The sequence below is a fragment of the Oenanthe melanoleuca genome, chromosome 9 (assembly GCF_029582105.1).
Source record: "Oenanthe melanoleuca isolate GR-GAL-2019-014 chromosome 9, OMel1.0, whole genome shotgun sequence".
Taxonomy (NCBI): domain Eukaryota; kingdom Metazoa; phylum Chordata; class Aves; order Passeriformes; family Muscicapidae; genus Oenanthe; species Oenanthe melanoleuca.
In genome coordinates, this window is record NC_079343.1 from 4,391,921 (window position 1) to 4,407,170 (window position 15,250).

Here is a 15,250-nt window from a genome sequence, read left to right on the forward strand (position 1 = left end):
GATTTAGGAGCTATTGAGAAACAAGGAAGGACAAACAGTGTTAGGTCATTGCTTCTGCAAACACAGCCAAGGCTGTTCCTCTATAAAAGGGGCAGAAAGCGGTTCCAGAGCCATCACAGACTTGGAGGGGACGGTCTGTGACCAAAGGCTGCTGCACCCCTCCCTCGGCACCCGACCAGCATGAAACTCGCACTCTTCACTGTGCTGTCCTTCGGGATAGCGGGTAAGTGTCTGCTGACTGCAGCCTTTGGGGGAAAGAAGTCAAAACCTCCGTGGTTTACCCCAGACAGAGCTGCTCTGGTGCGGCACACGCCGGAGCCCGGCAGCAGTTTGGGAAAAGCCGGGACAAGAAGCGCTGCTGGCTTTGGCAGCGGTGCATCTGTCAAGGAGTTCTGAGCGTTCTGAGTGTTACCATGGGATGGAGGGAGGGGGCAGCCCCCACCCTGCCCATGCCCACCCTGCAAGGAGGAGGGATGCTCCGCTCCCACCACCACGGAGGAGAACGCTCGGGACAGGCTCCGCGCTCCTGCTGACACCGGGAGAAGGGGGAAATCATCCTCCGGCCATCAGCTGGGCTGGGAGAGCAGCACGGGCTCAGCCAGAGGGCAGAAATCATTGCAAGACCTGCCTGCAAGCTTGTAGATGTGTTTGGTTAAACCTGAGGGCAGTGACAATAAAATAGAGCTTAAATATTGAAAGATGCAGCGTTTCCCACTCTGCTCCGTCCTGCACTTTGCTCAGGCTCCTGCCTATTTTATGCCAAATTTGTGCTGCTTGGAGCAATTCCTTCCTCTTTCTCTGCTCACAGCTCTGGCAGGCAACGTGCAGGTAGCCATGGCCAGGAGACTGCTGGCTTCACCCGGCCTGGGGAGTGATGCCTGGACAGGGAAAGAGGGATCTCCTTCCTGGAGTAGGCAGCAGGTCTCCTCTGATCCCCCATAAAGTGTGGTGGATTAATGTCCTCTGGAAGGAAGTGCTCCCTGAGCCTCTGGCATCAGGAAGTCCTTCAGCTCCTCTGCTGAATATTAGCATGCAAGAAATGTTTTTTTTAATGGTTCTTCCTCTTCTGCACAGAAAGAGACAAGAGGTCACCCAAAAGGTCTGTGGCAGTGGCTGGGGCACTCAGGCTGCCAGTACCTTCCCAGTGTCACCAGTGCAGCTGGTTTGACTCCCTCGGGAGGTCCCCACCCAGCCTCTGCCCCAGGCAGGATGCTTGCCAGCATTAGGTTAAGGTGACCATGGCTTTGTGCAGCCTACACTTGAAAAATGTATGATGAACTTGAAAAACATAAGAAAAAAGGGGTGGTGGCCAGAAGAACTGAGGCTAAGCATTCTCCCTGGGGCCAAATTCAGCACCTCCACTGGGAGGCTCAGAAATCAAGAGAGGCTGTTTCTGAGATGGAAGAGATGATGGAAACGACACAGGTTAATCTGGAGGTGTTTGGATGAAATGTGCCATTGATGGTTTGGAGGGAGAGAGGGGTGCAAGTGGCCTCTTGGTCTGCACAGCCCTGCCTGGAAGGGGCAGAGAAAAGGTGAAGTGTCAGCACAGGCTGGCTACATCCTTGAACTGCAAGTTTCCAGCATTTTTGGGTTCAGGTTTCTGGAGGAGACATAAATCTGCATCCACCTGAGGCTTTTGCTTTGTTCTGGTCCCCCAGAGCAGCCATTCAGCTGCTTTTGCTGGTTGGGGGGCTCATGGAAGAACTGTGGTGGTGCTATGGCTTCTCTCATGAGGTGCAATGGAGCAGGTGAGACATAGAGACAGTTCAATGTATCAGATTATTCAGTGCCAAGGAGGTGAGAGTGGCAGTGCACTGCACCCAGCCTGGCCAGGTCAGAGCTGCTCTCCCTCTGGGGTTATTGGCACAGGCACTGCTTCAGTGCTCCAATTGTTCTCTCAGTTTTTGAGCTTGATTTCTATTGAAGTGTGTGGATTTGTTCTCCTAATCCTGGGAATGCTGCTGTGAGTCCAGGCTGCTTGAATCACAATAGTCCAGGGACCGGAAAGGTTGTCCCAGATGTTCCTGATGGTGCACAAGGAAGGAAGGAAAGAAGGAAAGAAGGAAAGAAGGAAAGAAGGAAAGAAGGAAAGAAGGAAAGAAGGACCTTCCTGCATGGCTTGGGAGATCCTGCACATGGCCATCACCCAAGGCCATGACCACAGGGAACCATTGACCTTGTGCTCACAGAGATGCTGTTTCCCTCCAATCAATGTCTTTCTACCTCTCTGAGACTATTTATTTCTGGTTCTTTCTACAGCTCTGTGTTTTGCTGCTCCCCAAAAGCCAAGCATCAGGTGGTGCACAATATCCGCAGCAGAAGAGAAAAAATGCAATAACCTGAGGGACCACATGCAACAGGAGAACTTTGCTTTCAGCTGCCTGGAGAAAGCATCTTACCTCGACTGCATAAAAGCCATTTCGGTGAGTGGGCAGGAAATTCCTCTGCTGGGATGTTTCAGCAGCCTGTTGCATCTGGAGACAGAGTTTCCTTTCAGTCCTTGGTTGTTACCTGTGATCCCCCGTTATACACAAGGATCCAGGAGAGACTCTGGGAAGCACTTTTCCTGCTCTTTGTTAATTGATGAAATCTCTTTGTTGTTCAGAACAGTGAAGCAGATGCCATTAGCTTGGATGGAGGTCAAATTTTTGAGGCAGGCCTCGCTCCCTACAAGCTGAAGCCCATCGCTGCTGAGGTCTATGAACACAGTGAAGGTACATTTCCATGAGATATTTTTAAGCCAAGTGGTGGGAACAAACTAAGAGTGCAAAGGCCATCCTTTCCATGCAGAGTTCCTACATATTTTGGTTGGGGATCTGATATATTGCCCCTGGTTTCCAGCTCCCAGAGTGGAAGGTGTGGGGGGCAGTTCAGCAAAATATGAACCATCACCCAGGATCCAGTGCCCCATTTCTTGTCATTTGCTGCAGTGAAGGTTTCTGATCCCATGAGCAGAAATCATGGCCCTCCTGAAACATGGCACAACAATTGTGCTGGTCCCAGAGATCTTCTGCTTTCAGTGGTTTGAACTCTGTGGGTAAAACATGGAGTTGGGAGGCACAGATAAGTTCTGTGATTTCCAGTGCAGTCATCAAGACAGGAAAAAAATATTGGAGAGGCAACAGCATTACTAGTGGTTGGGAGTGACACCCAGTTGAGGCAAGAAATGCAGGCAATCCCCAGGAAAAAAGAAGCTTAAAAAGGGCTCTGCAACAATCCCTTCTGATCAGAGTGAGATCCATGGCTCCATCCCTATTCACTCATTGTACCATCCTTCATCTCTCCCATCTTTTTCCTGGGAGCCAAACAGATGCTATTTCCCTGCCACATCCAAAGCTCCCAATCTCTTTTGACCTCTTCCCTGGAGTTCAGCCTGTTTGTGTGCAATATTCAGGATCAAAGGAATGCTAAAGAGTTATTCCCAATGTAGTAGCTAAGAAAAAGATCTTAAACCTAAAGGCTGAGGTCTTTACCAACCCCAAAACTCAGTCATTGTATCCATATAGAGCATGTGACAGACTGGGTGAAATTCTGAAGACTAAATATGAAGTTTCAGTCTCACAAGGCAATGGAATTTGAGAAGAGACTTGCCAGTGGAGACTTACAAAAATATTTGAAGTTCCTTACAAAACTATTGCACCTTGAATGTGATAGCATTTTCAGGTCCTTTACTGTAAGCTGTAGTGTGCAGCATTAGTTTAATATGGGCAGCATTAGCTCAATGAAAAAAGCACCCCAAGAAAATGAGAAAACCACAAGTGTTCAACCAAATCCACTGATTGCCTGGAAATGCAGCACTTTGTTCCCTGAAACTGGGGGTTTGGCAGGATTTGAAATGTTCCCAAGTCCTCTTTTCTCATTGCTTTATTCCTTTTTTCCTGCACTGCAGGCTCCACTACCAGCTACTACGCCGTGGCTGTCGTGAAGAAAGGAACAGGCTTCTCAATAGATGAGCTGCAGGGCAAAACCTCCTGCCACACAGGGCTGGGCAGGTCTGCAGGCTGGGTCATCCCCATTGGGACCCTCATCCGCCGTGGGGACATCGAGTGGGACGGCAAAGACTCGGGCTCCATCGAGCAAGGTGAGGTGACAGTGACATTGGGAGTTCAGCCAGGGTCAGAGGGGTGTGGGGATCCAGAGGTAGCTGGCAGGACACTGACATTTCTTGTGGATCCCCTCCCTTCCCAGTCCTCCTAAAAGTGAGTTTTGGACCAACTCTTGCTTCCTTCTCATCCGCAGCCGTGGCCAATTTCTTCTCTGCCAGCTGTGTTCCTGGTGCCACCACTGAACCCAAACTGTACCGTCAGTGCAAGGGGGATGCCAAGACCAAAATGTCCCGTACAGGACCTTACTCTGGATATTCTGGAGCTTTTCAGTGAGTGAGAGTTGTTTTTCCTTTGGGCAAACATCATAGCCCAGACACATGCAAGTTTATTATACCAAGCAGGGCTGTGTTGGAATCAGGGGTCCTGAGGAGACTGAATTACTTCTCTGCAATTACAATTTCTTCCCTTCCAGCATAACTTTTTTGTGGGAGACCATTGCTCTATGGCTGCAGTTTATGCCAAAAATAATTTGTCGAAATGGGAGACAAGGAGTCACAATGTCTGTTTTTCTAACTTCTCTTCTGTTCCTCCCACCTGCAGCTGTCTGAAAGATGGGAAAGGAGATGTGGCCTTTGTGAAACACACAACTGTTCAAGGTACACCTGCAAGATCCCTCATTTCTTCTCTTTCTGGGTCCCTCACTGCCACTCCATCCTGCAATTTGTCTACACTGTGCAGCTTTCATTCCTCTCCAGGCCCAAATGTTCCTTTCATCTCTTGAAAAAAGTTTTGCACATTGTGAACTGACTCATCCTTGTTATTGAGAAATGGGATTGTGGTGGATCCACTTTATCTTCTCTGAGGTTCTTCTTCATAGTTGGAAAACCTTGGTGCCATATGTCAGAGCCAGCTGTAATGTGAGCTGTTGAGCAGGTCACTCATCCCTCTGGAAGGGATTTTGGAGGGAATTCAGCCCACAGCAAGAGGCCACTATGATGCCTTGAGAGGCTCCCTGGAACAGAGGCTGGACAGAGTTAAAGGAATAAGGTAGCTGTTTATTAAAAAGCCTTCAAAGGATTCACCTTGGGCAGTACAAGAGCCTGGCTGTAGCTACACCCAAGATGGATCCCTGGTCACAAGTTTTCACACTTTTATAAGTTTTGGTCCATTTACACATTGGGGTTCATTGTCCAGTTCCAGCTCCAGGTTCTGCAGTCCCATCCTCCCAGATTCTCTCCTCAATTCACTGCTGTTTGCACTTTTTGGGCTGAAGCTGCAGCAGTGTCCTTGGTTCTGGGGGTGGAAAAGAATTGTTTTGTGTGACTGAGCTGTGAGGAGAACTTGTAACACTTTATATGAAGCTCAGAGTTATACACTAATGCAGTACAGAATCTGGAATATATGAAAGCTCAAACTTAAAGCATCATTCCCTCCTTTAGAAGCTTAACAAGGCCTCCACCTTGCTGAGTCTCTAGTCTAAATATCTACTAATAATAGGTATTTATGATTTATTTATTTTATTTATATTTTTTTATTACTCTGTAGAGACCAAGGATGGCCTGGCACAGCCAGGACCTGCAGTGAGCTCAGTGGAGGGTCACCAAGGTTGTCATAGGGCAGGGATAACTGTGGGATGGGCTTGATCAGCCTGGGGACTGGATACAAGGGGAATTTTTTTCCCCTTGAGGACAGTGAGATAGTGGGACAGGTTGTCCAGGACAGCTGTGTGCTCTCCATCCCTGAAGGGTTTCAAGATCTACCCAGAACATCCTGTTCCATTCCTGCAGGGAACACCCTGCCCTGACCAGGGATCTTCAAAAGTCCCTTCACACTTGAATTCTCCTGTAACCTTGTGATCTCAGTCCTGGGCTTTGTCTTCAGCCTTGACATTAGTCACCTATTGGCCTTCACAAACCACGTGCAGCTCCTGACCTGCTCCACCTATTTGTATGGGATTTGTAAACCTGTTTGTATCCCTTTGTGCTTAAATCCTTGTGCTGTTGGGTTAGTTATGGCAGAGGCTGAGGTGATCTCTCTTCCAAAGGTATTGCCTCCATATGCCCAAGATAACCCCAATGCAGCCCCCCAGAGCTTCAAAAGAAATAAATTGTTTACAAAGCTTCCTGAACTTGCCTTCCTGTCCATTTCCATGGTCTTGCATCTCATGGTTGCTCCCTTCCTTCAGAAAATGCCCCAGCTGAGAAGGATGAGTACGAGCTCCTGTGCCTGGATGGCACCCGCCAGCCCGTGGACAACTACAAGGACTGTCACTGGGCCAGGGTTCCTGCTCATGCTGTTGTGGCTCGAGATGACAGCAAGGCCAATGACATCTGGAACTTCCTCTCCAAAGCACAGGTATCACCCATCCCTCCTTTCCTTCCTCTAACATCCCCTGTCCTCTGGTTTGGATTGTTTTCTCCAGCTTTCTGAGAGTTTTGGTGTGGTTATTTGCTGATTGTTTTTCCCTGTGGCAGGAAAAATATGGTGTGGGCACAACCAGCACCTTCCACCTCTTTGGGCCACCTGGCAAGAAGGACCCAGGCTCCAAAGACTTGCTTTTCAAAGACTCTGCAGTAGAGCTGAAGCAAATCCCCTCCCTGATGGATGCTCAGCTCTACCTGGGCTTTGAGTACTACAGTGCTGTCCAGAGCCTCCAGAAAGGTAGGCAGGACATCAAACACCAATGTCATGCCAGCATGGGCTGTGTGGAAGAGTTGGCACTGGCAAATACAGCCAGGCAAAAGGAATGTGATTTTTTCAGGCACAGATTGTATCATCTGTAAAATATGTCCTGTGAAATCACAACCTTCAAAACTTTCACTTGCATCAACAAAGGAATTCGTTGTATCCAAACCCAAATCACCACACTGACAAATATGGAAAATTTACACAAACTCCACACCAGTTATTCAGCTGGTGGTAGAGATTGGGCACGGTCAAAACTGCTGCTTGCAAAAGACATTTCTGGGATGTAAAAAGAAGGTTCACACACTTAAGGAAAACAATGTCCTTGATTTCCATCAAGACTCATCAAGCATTTTCTGATAGCTTTCTCAGAGTCAAACACCCCACAAATTATCTCTGAAATCCACTTAGAATTCATTCAGTAGAATTTAAAGTACCTCACTTCTGTTAAGTGGCATTTATGGAAGGGGGTGAATGGACTTCACATATCATCAAAGCAGATAATTCAAGTGCTGTTCTACAGAAACATAACTGGGTTGTAATTTTTGAGCTCAGTCTGGTCTTAGTCTCATGCTGTCTGGGCTGTGAGGAGTGCAGAAATGTGGGACAAATCACAGGCAGCAATTCCAAGTTACCACAGGAGCATTCAGTGGTTGTGCTGTTTTAGCTAACAGAAATCTGCCTGAATGGCTTATGTTATGCAGCAATTCACCTTTCTGACCTGTAAGTTGATTTTTGAGCCTACTTCAGCTCAAGCACCACCTTTTCTATTCTCACCAGCTCAGGGCTTAATTAACAAGAGCTGCTTGCCCTGAGCAGCAGCAGGCTGGTGTGCCCAGGTGGTTTGTGGCTGAGTCCCTGGTGCCCAGGGCTCTGCAGGCTCATCCCTGTTTCCCTGTTTCCCTGTGCAGACCGCCTGACCCCCAGCCGCAGAGGCAGCAAGGTCCAGTGGTGTGCCATTGGCAGGGATGAGAAGAAGAAGTGTGATGTCTGGAGTGTGATGAGCAATGGGGATGTGGAGTGTGTTGTGGCAGAGGACACCAAGGAATGCATCACTAAGATCATGGTACAGCTTTTCTCTCCCTTTCCTCCTCACTGTGAACTTCTCAGGTGCTGCTTTTGCCATCTGAGCTCTGCAAAGAGCTGGCCTGGGGATGCACAGTGTTTCATTTCTGTGCCTTTCCCTTGCAGAAAGGTGAAGCAGATGCCATCAGCTTAGATGGAGGCTTTGTCTACACTGCTGGCATGTGTGGCTTGGTGCCAGTGATGGCAGAGAGCTATGAGGGTAAGCACAGCTCTGTCTCAGGGTCCAGGTGGTGGGGAATGGGCTGGTGCCAAACTTTCATTCTGGAATCTCACAAAGAAGCTGCAGTGCTGCATCCTGCAGAAATTATAGAATATCCTGGGTTGGAAGGGACCCACCAGGATCATCATGGCCCTGCACACACAGCCTAGCAATCCCACCCTGTGCCTGGGAGCATTGTCTGAATGCTCCTGGAGCTCTGGCAGCCTGGGGGCTGTGCCCATTCCCTGGGGAGCCTGGGCAGTGCCCCAGCACCCTCTGGGGAAGAAGCTTTTCCTGATATCCAAACTAATACATGGTACTCTGAGGCAACTCTGCTCACCACTGCACTCCTTGTCTTTCCATGAAAGCTGAACAGCCCTGGTGGAGCAGGCATGGATAGTCAGGAACTCTTCTTTGTTTTAACTAGCATGCCCTGGTCCTTTAGCACCAGCCTTGGTAAAACTGCTTGTTTTAGCTCAAAGGAGCAGCTGGAGGCTGTGCTTTGTTCTGCTGATGCAAAAGATGTTACCTGAAATGGTCACTTCTACAACTGAGTTTCTCCAGAAATTAGCAAGCTGGATTCTTCTTTTGGGTTTGAGATGTCTTTAACTTAACATCTTCTTCTTCTCCCCTCCCACAGATAATCACTGTGAATCAGAAGAAGAACCAGGTAATTACTGCCAACAGAGGGACAGAAAACAGTTCAGATGGATATAAGTAGAAAAGTAGATAAGAGTTATGAGTGGAGAATAAATGACCAGTCTCCACCTAAAGAATGTCCAGTGTAGATATTAGAATTTTGGGAGATAGGTTTAGCAGTTGGAGGGAAATTTAGGGGCTGCAATAAGATCAAGGTGAAGCATTTGGTAGTGGCAGAGATTGGGGTGGTCACACCATAACAGTGTCAGGGCTGTGAACAGACAAAGAGGGTCTGGGCTGCAGCATTGGGAAATTGTTCTTTCTGCAAATGGAAAGGGGGAGAGGAGGGGAGGGTTTTGTCCTTTGCTAAGGAGAGAATAAGAAATCAGGAGTGGGTACAAAATCCTCACATGTGTCTTGCCTTCTCATAAACTCAGCTGTCAGAGCTTTGGAGGGCAGGGAAATGTCAGGGATAATAATTTCCCAGGAGTGTGGTGGAAGTAGATGCATCACATCTATGACCTCTTCTATTGTTGCTGTCTGGCCAAGTGTTTATAAGCCCAAAGTAATTCTGTGCTGCTCATAGGTGCCCTTTCCCAAGTGAAGGCAGTGCTCTCTCCTAAGGGATCACAGTGGCATCCTTGGGCCAGACCTCAATTCTTCTCTATTTTATCTTCTGAAAGCAACCTACTTTGCTGTGGCTGTTGTGAAGAAGTCTGACAAGGACATCAGCTGGAACAACCTGCAGGGGAAGAAGTCGTGTCACACTGCTGTGGGCAGAACTGCTGGCTGGAACATCCCCATGGGCCTGATCCACAACAGGACAGGCAACTGCAACTTTGGTGAGTCCAGTTTGGCATCCATTGCTTGGGAATCTGCTCACAAAAAAATATTTTATCATCCTTCATGGGGTTGTCAAAGTTTCTTGTGCCTTAAAGATTCTGTCCTGGAGGGAGGAAATGGAGACGACTCTGTTATTTAAGGTTTCACTGAGCAAAATTTTAGATTTTTAGTGTCTGCTTTAGAGTAAGATAAGGCACATCAGCTACTCTGGGGGGTCTTTTCACATCTCTCCACATCCCTTTGCAGCAGCCCAAGAGATATTCCCAGAAAGGGAATATGGACTGCCCCACATGGGCATGGTGCTTGTGCAGGGTGTAGCGTGGGGATAAAGGATGAAACTCAAAAGGAGGGTAAGGGCTGAGAACACCGGACAGAGGCTGATCTTCAACAAACTTAAAGGGTTTGATCTGACTGCCTGAGAATTCACTGAGAGTTATAGTCCAACCAAAAATAATTTGGAAACGTTATCAGTGTTATCAACCAAGAAAAAGTGAGCATATAATTATTAAAAGGAAATATCTAACCACATGAAGATATTAGTGTTAGTAAGTTTTATTCCTGCTTACTTTTCCCACTGTCCCTTCTACCCCAAGAGCTCTGACACTGCTGCCAAATGCACCTCTGCTGACCCATAAAGGCTGTGAAGGTTTGGGGTGGCTCTGTGTGAGCTGGGAATGGTTTGCAGGGAAAACATTCCGCTTTTTATGATAAGATAGTGCCTATTGCTCTTGAACCTTAGGCCCTGCTTCATCACAGAATTACAGAGTTAGAGAGTCACAAAATCACAGAATCTTGGATTGGTTTGGGTGGAAAAGGACTTTGAAGTCCATCTCATTCTACTCCCTGCCATGGACAAGGACATCTTCCACTGTCCCAGGTTGCTCCAAGCCCCATCCAGCCTGGCCTTGGACACTTCCAGGGTTCCATGGGCAGCCACAGCTTCTCTGGGCAGCAACAACAACAATTACCAATAATAACAGGACCCAAGTTCCATGGTCAAAGCTGGATGCACATGATTTGCTGCCCACTAAGTCATGCTCCTTCTCCCAGCCCATTTCCAGCTCCCGAGCGAGCACTAATACAAACTCAGGGCGAGAACGTGCTGTTAAAATCAAACCTTCTCAGGGCAGGAAAAGTGAATTTCTCCAATTCCTGCCTCCAGATGAATACTTCAGCCAGGGCTGTGCTCCTGGGTCTCCTCCCACGTCCCGCCTGTGCCAGCTGTGCAAGGGCTCAGGAGGGGTCCCCCCGGAGAACTGCGTTGCCAGCAGCCACGAGCAGTACTACGGATACACCGGAGCTTTACGGTACGTGCTGGACACCCAGGCTGCCCCAGAGTCCTGGGGCTGCTCACAGAGGCACAAGCCTTCCCACAATGGCAGAAGTGCTCCTTTTTTAACATAAATAAGGAGTGTAAAGACTGTGTTTCAGATCTATGTAATATATTTGTGGCAGGGCTCCTAGACTTGGATGTCCTTGGAAATTAATTGTACAGTATAAGACTCAAGTCTAAATCAAATCTGTGGGGAAAGGACAGGATTCAAGCACTTACATCACTGGCCTTTTTTCCTACTTCCCAGGTGTCTGGTTGAGAAGGGGGATGTGGCCTTTATCAAGCATTCCATCGTTGAGGAGAACACTGATGGTACGTGGCCAGGGCTGCCTTCCCCATCTGCATGATTGCTTAGCTGGTGTTCTCCTGCCACACAAGATCTCTGAATCTCCAAACCCATTCTCTTTAAAGGCAAAAATACAGAAAGCTGGGCCAAAAATTTGAAGATGGGTGATTTTGAGTTGCTGTGCACTGATGGGCAGAGGGCAAACGTGATGGATTACAGGAGATGCAACCTGGCCAAAGTCCCTACCCACGCTGTGATGGCACGTCCTGAGAAAGCACAGCAAGTCCGTGAGATGCTGGAGAGCCAAGAGGTGTGTAGTGCTGAGAGCTGAAAAAATATTGTGGGGTTGCTCTGGTTTTCCCCAAGTCAGTGTAAGGTGGAAGCTTTTACCTCACTGCTATGGGGTCACAGCCTTGCTGTCCCTTGGCCTCCCCCTGCTTCTATCCCTTCCCAACTGCTCTTTCTCTTCTGCCACCATGGCAATACAGACAGAAGGTTCAATCCTAAATTTCTGGAGCCTGGCTTGGGGCTCCCCAGGCTGATGGTGAAGAACAAAGAACAAGAAGTAGGCCAGCTTTCTACTTCTCTTTGTGCCTCTTTTTTCCCCCAGAGGCTCTTTGGAGCAAAAGGAACCAGGAATAAAGATTTCAACATGTTTGCATACGAATCCAAGGATCTTCTGTTTAAAGACCGGACAAAGTGCCTGATCAAGCTCCGTGAAGGAATGTCGTACAAGGAATTCCTTGGAGATAAATACTATGCTTCACTTGCCAGCCTCAACACCTGCAATCCATCAGGTAACTGGAACAGCCCCAGAGGAAGTCCTGAATTGCAGTTCTTACCTTGCAGGCATGAGCATTATCTTCTGGAACTGTCCATTCAATGCCTTTAAAGGAAGAAGATGCCAGTATTATTTTTCTCAAAGTTCCTTGGGTGAACTGAGAACAGACTTAAAATCTGCTGCTCTGGCAGCAATGTGAATAAAAGACTTTTCCTCACCTTCAGAAAATATGGACTTTGAGAAACAGCACAGAGAACACCCCTGGGTGCATCAGTGTGGGATTTGTGGTTAAAGCTCTTTCTTTGTGGCACACTGTGGATTTTCCATGGTGTGACATTGTTGGCATGACTGGGTGTGTGCTGGTGGGATGGGAGTGTTTAAAAGTAGGATCTGAATTTTTCCTTCTCTTTTTCCTTCCCAGATCTTCTCCAGGTGTGCACCTTCCTTGGAGACAAGTAGTGAGATGGGAAGGATCCTCGAGGTGGGGGAGAAAACCTCAAGCCATGACTCCTCTCGTGCCCTCAGCACCAAACACTGACCCACAGAGGACCCTCTGCCTTCACTGCTTTCTCTGCCCTCCCTCATCACTCTGAAAGTAGCTCTTTGACACTTTACATTCTCTGCTGCCAGCACAGCAAAAAAATAAAACCTCTAATCTAAACTGGTGTCCTGAGATTTTTACAAATGGTCCTTAAGCCCATTCCTTCCTCAGTGCATCTCGAAGATACCAGCATGGCTGTTGTCACTTAGTGCTGCCCCTTAGGGGAAATTTCTTGCACCATTTGCCAAAGCAAAATGGATTTAATATACCCTGGAGCCTAATTAACTCTCTGTTAATTGTACTCTCTGTGCTTTTGCTTCACCCAAATTATCCCATTGTCTCCCTGGCAGGTGATGGTTCTCCAGTGTGGTTGGGACACATGAAAAGGGAGAGTGTTTGTGTCAGGGAACCTGAAGAAGGAATAAAAGCCACTCCAAACCAAAATAATACAGTGGGAATAAGATGGGAGGTGTGAACAGAAACTACTGTGTCTCAGATCTCAGCTGGCTGGGTCTGAGTCCCTTGCACCAGGCACATACATGCATTGATGGGGAGACTTCAGGCTCAGGCTTCCTTTCTGGAAAAATCTAGGATTTGCTCAGAAACATGTTTGTTTTGGTATTCTGCCTGATTTTGTGTTGCTGACCTGAAACCAAACATGTGGTTTGTTTTGCCTGATTCTGAGCCACAGCAAAACTACAAAGGTGAAATAAAAAGGGCTGCTGAAGCTCTCTGCTCCAGAGGAACATCCTGGGCTCATCCAGAGTGTCCCAATTCTGGCATAGAGGAGCTGCCTGGCTTTGAGGGAATGAATATTTTGATTATTTTTAGATTCATATGGTAAGTGTGAGAAGTCCACCAGCCTGACTGAAAATCTCCCTGGATGGCAGAATGCAGATTGTGACAGGAAAGGATGAAATGTAATCCCTCAGGATGAATACACTGGACAGGTGGGTTTTTAACAATTCTTCAAAACCAGCAAAGAAAGAGAATCAATGCCTCTAACAGGCTGTTTCTACAACTCAGTATGGCTACAGTTAGGAAACTTTTCCCCTAAAAAACTGCACTATCTGCATTTCATGCCAGGTGTAAGCCCTTCTCCCATAAAGAGAAGGGATAGAAGGATCCTCACTAGGGGATCACTGGGGGTCTCCAGTCCAATCTCCTGCTCAAGGAAAGGGATCAGCCAGCGTGCTCAGGGCTTGGCCTCCAATGATGGCAACTCAACAACCTCCATGGTGTGATAATTGATTAAAGATTAGTGTTAATCATAAAAGTATTGGAGTTTGTATAAATGCTTAAGTCTGAAATGAAGCATGACACTAAAGAAAGGGAAATATATGATTAAATCATTCTGTTTTAAATCCCCCTGTTATAAATATTATGTTTTCTAAATAAGTTGTATCTACTGACAGCTTGCAAAACAAGGATTTCACACAGCCCAACAGATTCTGCAAAATCAGGTTTCCTGCCTTTGTGAAATCAATTGCAGCCTATCCCTGAGACCAGACTGCCTGACTTCTGCCATTTCTTATCTACCAAGACCTGATGGTTATCTCTGGGACTTGACAAATTGTCTAGAGACGCACGTCCAGAGATCCCACGGACCACCACTGCTTACCTGGCAGAATTATGACAGCAAAAAATAATAATTATTGATGACTACAAGGAAATCTTGCTGTAAAAGGGAGCTGCAAACCAAAGTTCGGTGGAGCATGGAGTGGGCAGTGACCCCCATGTATCCCCAGCGCTGCTTGCTCTGTCTATATAAAATAAAGCAGTCTAAATTTTGCTAAATATCGATACTTTTGTTTCTCATTTATAACACTGGGCAGGCTGTCCTGCTCCTGGCAGCCCCCAAAGGAGAACATTCCTCTCATAGTTTCAGTGTATTCCTGCTTCTCCTCGCCCTGCACCACTGTGGGAAGCTCGGCACAAACAGCCGAATCTTCCTGGGACAAAACAGCCCCATGGAATGCTCAAGGTTTGGGACAGAGTGGCTGGAAAGGTTTGGGACAGCGGCTGGACACGAGCCCATGTGGGCAAGAGGCCAATGGCCCCTGCGGCACCTCCAGTCCCGGGGTCAGCTCTGCGCCCCCACAGGAGGGGAGAACTACCACTCCCATGAGCCCCCGCGCCCCGCACTTCCGGCGTGCCGCGGGGCCGGAAGCGGAAGTGCGGCGTGTCCACGTGTGCGCAGCATGGCGGGCGCGCTGGAGCCGCACCTGGAGGCGCTGCGGCGGGAGCTGCACGGCCCCGCCGTGCTCTCCGTGCTCGTCGCGCTTCTCGCCGTCGCCATCACCTTCCGTGAGTTGCGGGGACCTGCCTTTCCCCCCGCGGGCTCAGGTGTCCCCTTCTCCCCCTCATGCTCGTCTCTCCCGCAGTGATCTGGCGGTTCGTGCAGGGCAGGAGGAGCAGCCGCAAGGCCGTGCTGCTGCTGGGCCTCTGCGACGCGGGGAAGACGCTGCTCTTCGCGCGGGTGAGCGGGGGGCTCTTGTACGGAGGTGAAGGAATTCCCTTTAGTTCAGTTTTTAATCTTTTCATGAAACCTGAAAGTTGAGGTTTATGGGTGTGAAGAGGGATGGAGACCGATTTTTGTCTGCCACGGAGTGTCAAAAGAAATTGCGTTTTGGTTTGAATTTGTCATAGTAAAAGGCTTAGGGATGCTTGACCTCAGCGCAGTCTGAAGCTCCTCCCGAGGGATAGCGGAGGGACCAGGGACAGCACCCGAGGGAGCGGCTGGAGCTGTGCCAAGAGAGTTTAGGTCGGATATCAGGGAAAAGTTCTTCCCCCAGAGGGTGGTGGAAC

The 15,250-nt window shown here is 48.3% G+C and overlaps 1 protein-coding gene across 1 annotated transcript in view; it reads left to right on the forward strand.

Moving 5' to 3' along the window:
• TF (transferrin) overlaps nucleotides 1-15,250 on the forward strand; it is a 22,862-nt gene continuing 7,612 nt past the window's right edge. Inside the window, exons 1-19 of the mRNA XM_056499092.1 lie at nucleotides 1-223; nucleotides 2,263-2,426; nucleotides 2,609-2,717; nucleotides 3,893-4,084; nucleotides 4,243-4,378; nucleotides 4,650-4,705; nucleotides 6,235-6,404; nucleotides 6,524-6,710; nucleotides 7,646-7,800; nucleotides 7,926-8,019; nucleotides 8,660-8,689; nucleotides 9,342-9,500; nucleotides 10,664-10,808; nucleotides 11,082-11,146; nucleotides 11,246-11,430; nucleotides 11,731-11,917; nucleotides 12,323-12,359; nucleotides 14,325-14,749; nucleotides 14,827-14,921. Of these exons, the coding sequence (XP_056355067.1) occupies nucleotides 181-223; nucleotides 2,263-2,426; nucleotides 2,609-2,717; nucleotides 3,893-4,084; nucleotides 4,243-4,378; nucleotides 4,650-4,705; nucleotides 6,235-6,404; nucleotides 6,524-6,710; nucleotides 7,646-7,800; nucleotides 7,926-8,019; nucleotides 8,660-8,689; nucleotides 9,342-9,500; nucleotides 10,664-10,808; nucleotides 11,082-11,146; nucleotides 11,246-11,430; nucleotides 11,731-11,917; nucleotides 12,323-12,359; nucleotides 14,325-14,749; nucleotides 14,827-14,921 (2,634 nt within the window). The 5' untranslated portion in view covers nucleotides 1-180. The remainder of the gene's footprint in view (nucleotides 224-2,262; nucleotides 2,427-2,608; nucleotides 2,718-3,892; nucleotides 4,085-4,242; nucleotides 4,379-4,649; nucleotides 4,706-6,234; nucleotides 6,405-6,523; nucleotides 6,711-7,645; nucleotides 7,801-7,925; nucleotides 8,020-8,659; nucleotides 8,690-9,341; nucleotides 9,501-10,663; nucleotides 10,809-11,081; nucleotides 11,147-11,245; nucleotides 11,431-11,730; nucleotides 11,918-12,322; nucleotides 12,360-14,324; nucleotides 14,750-14,826; nucleotides 14,922-15,250) is intronic.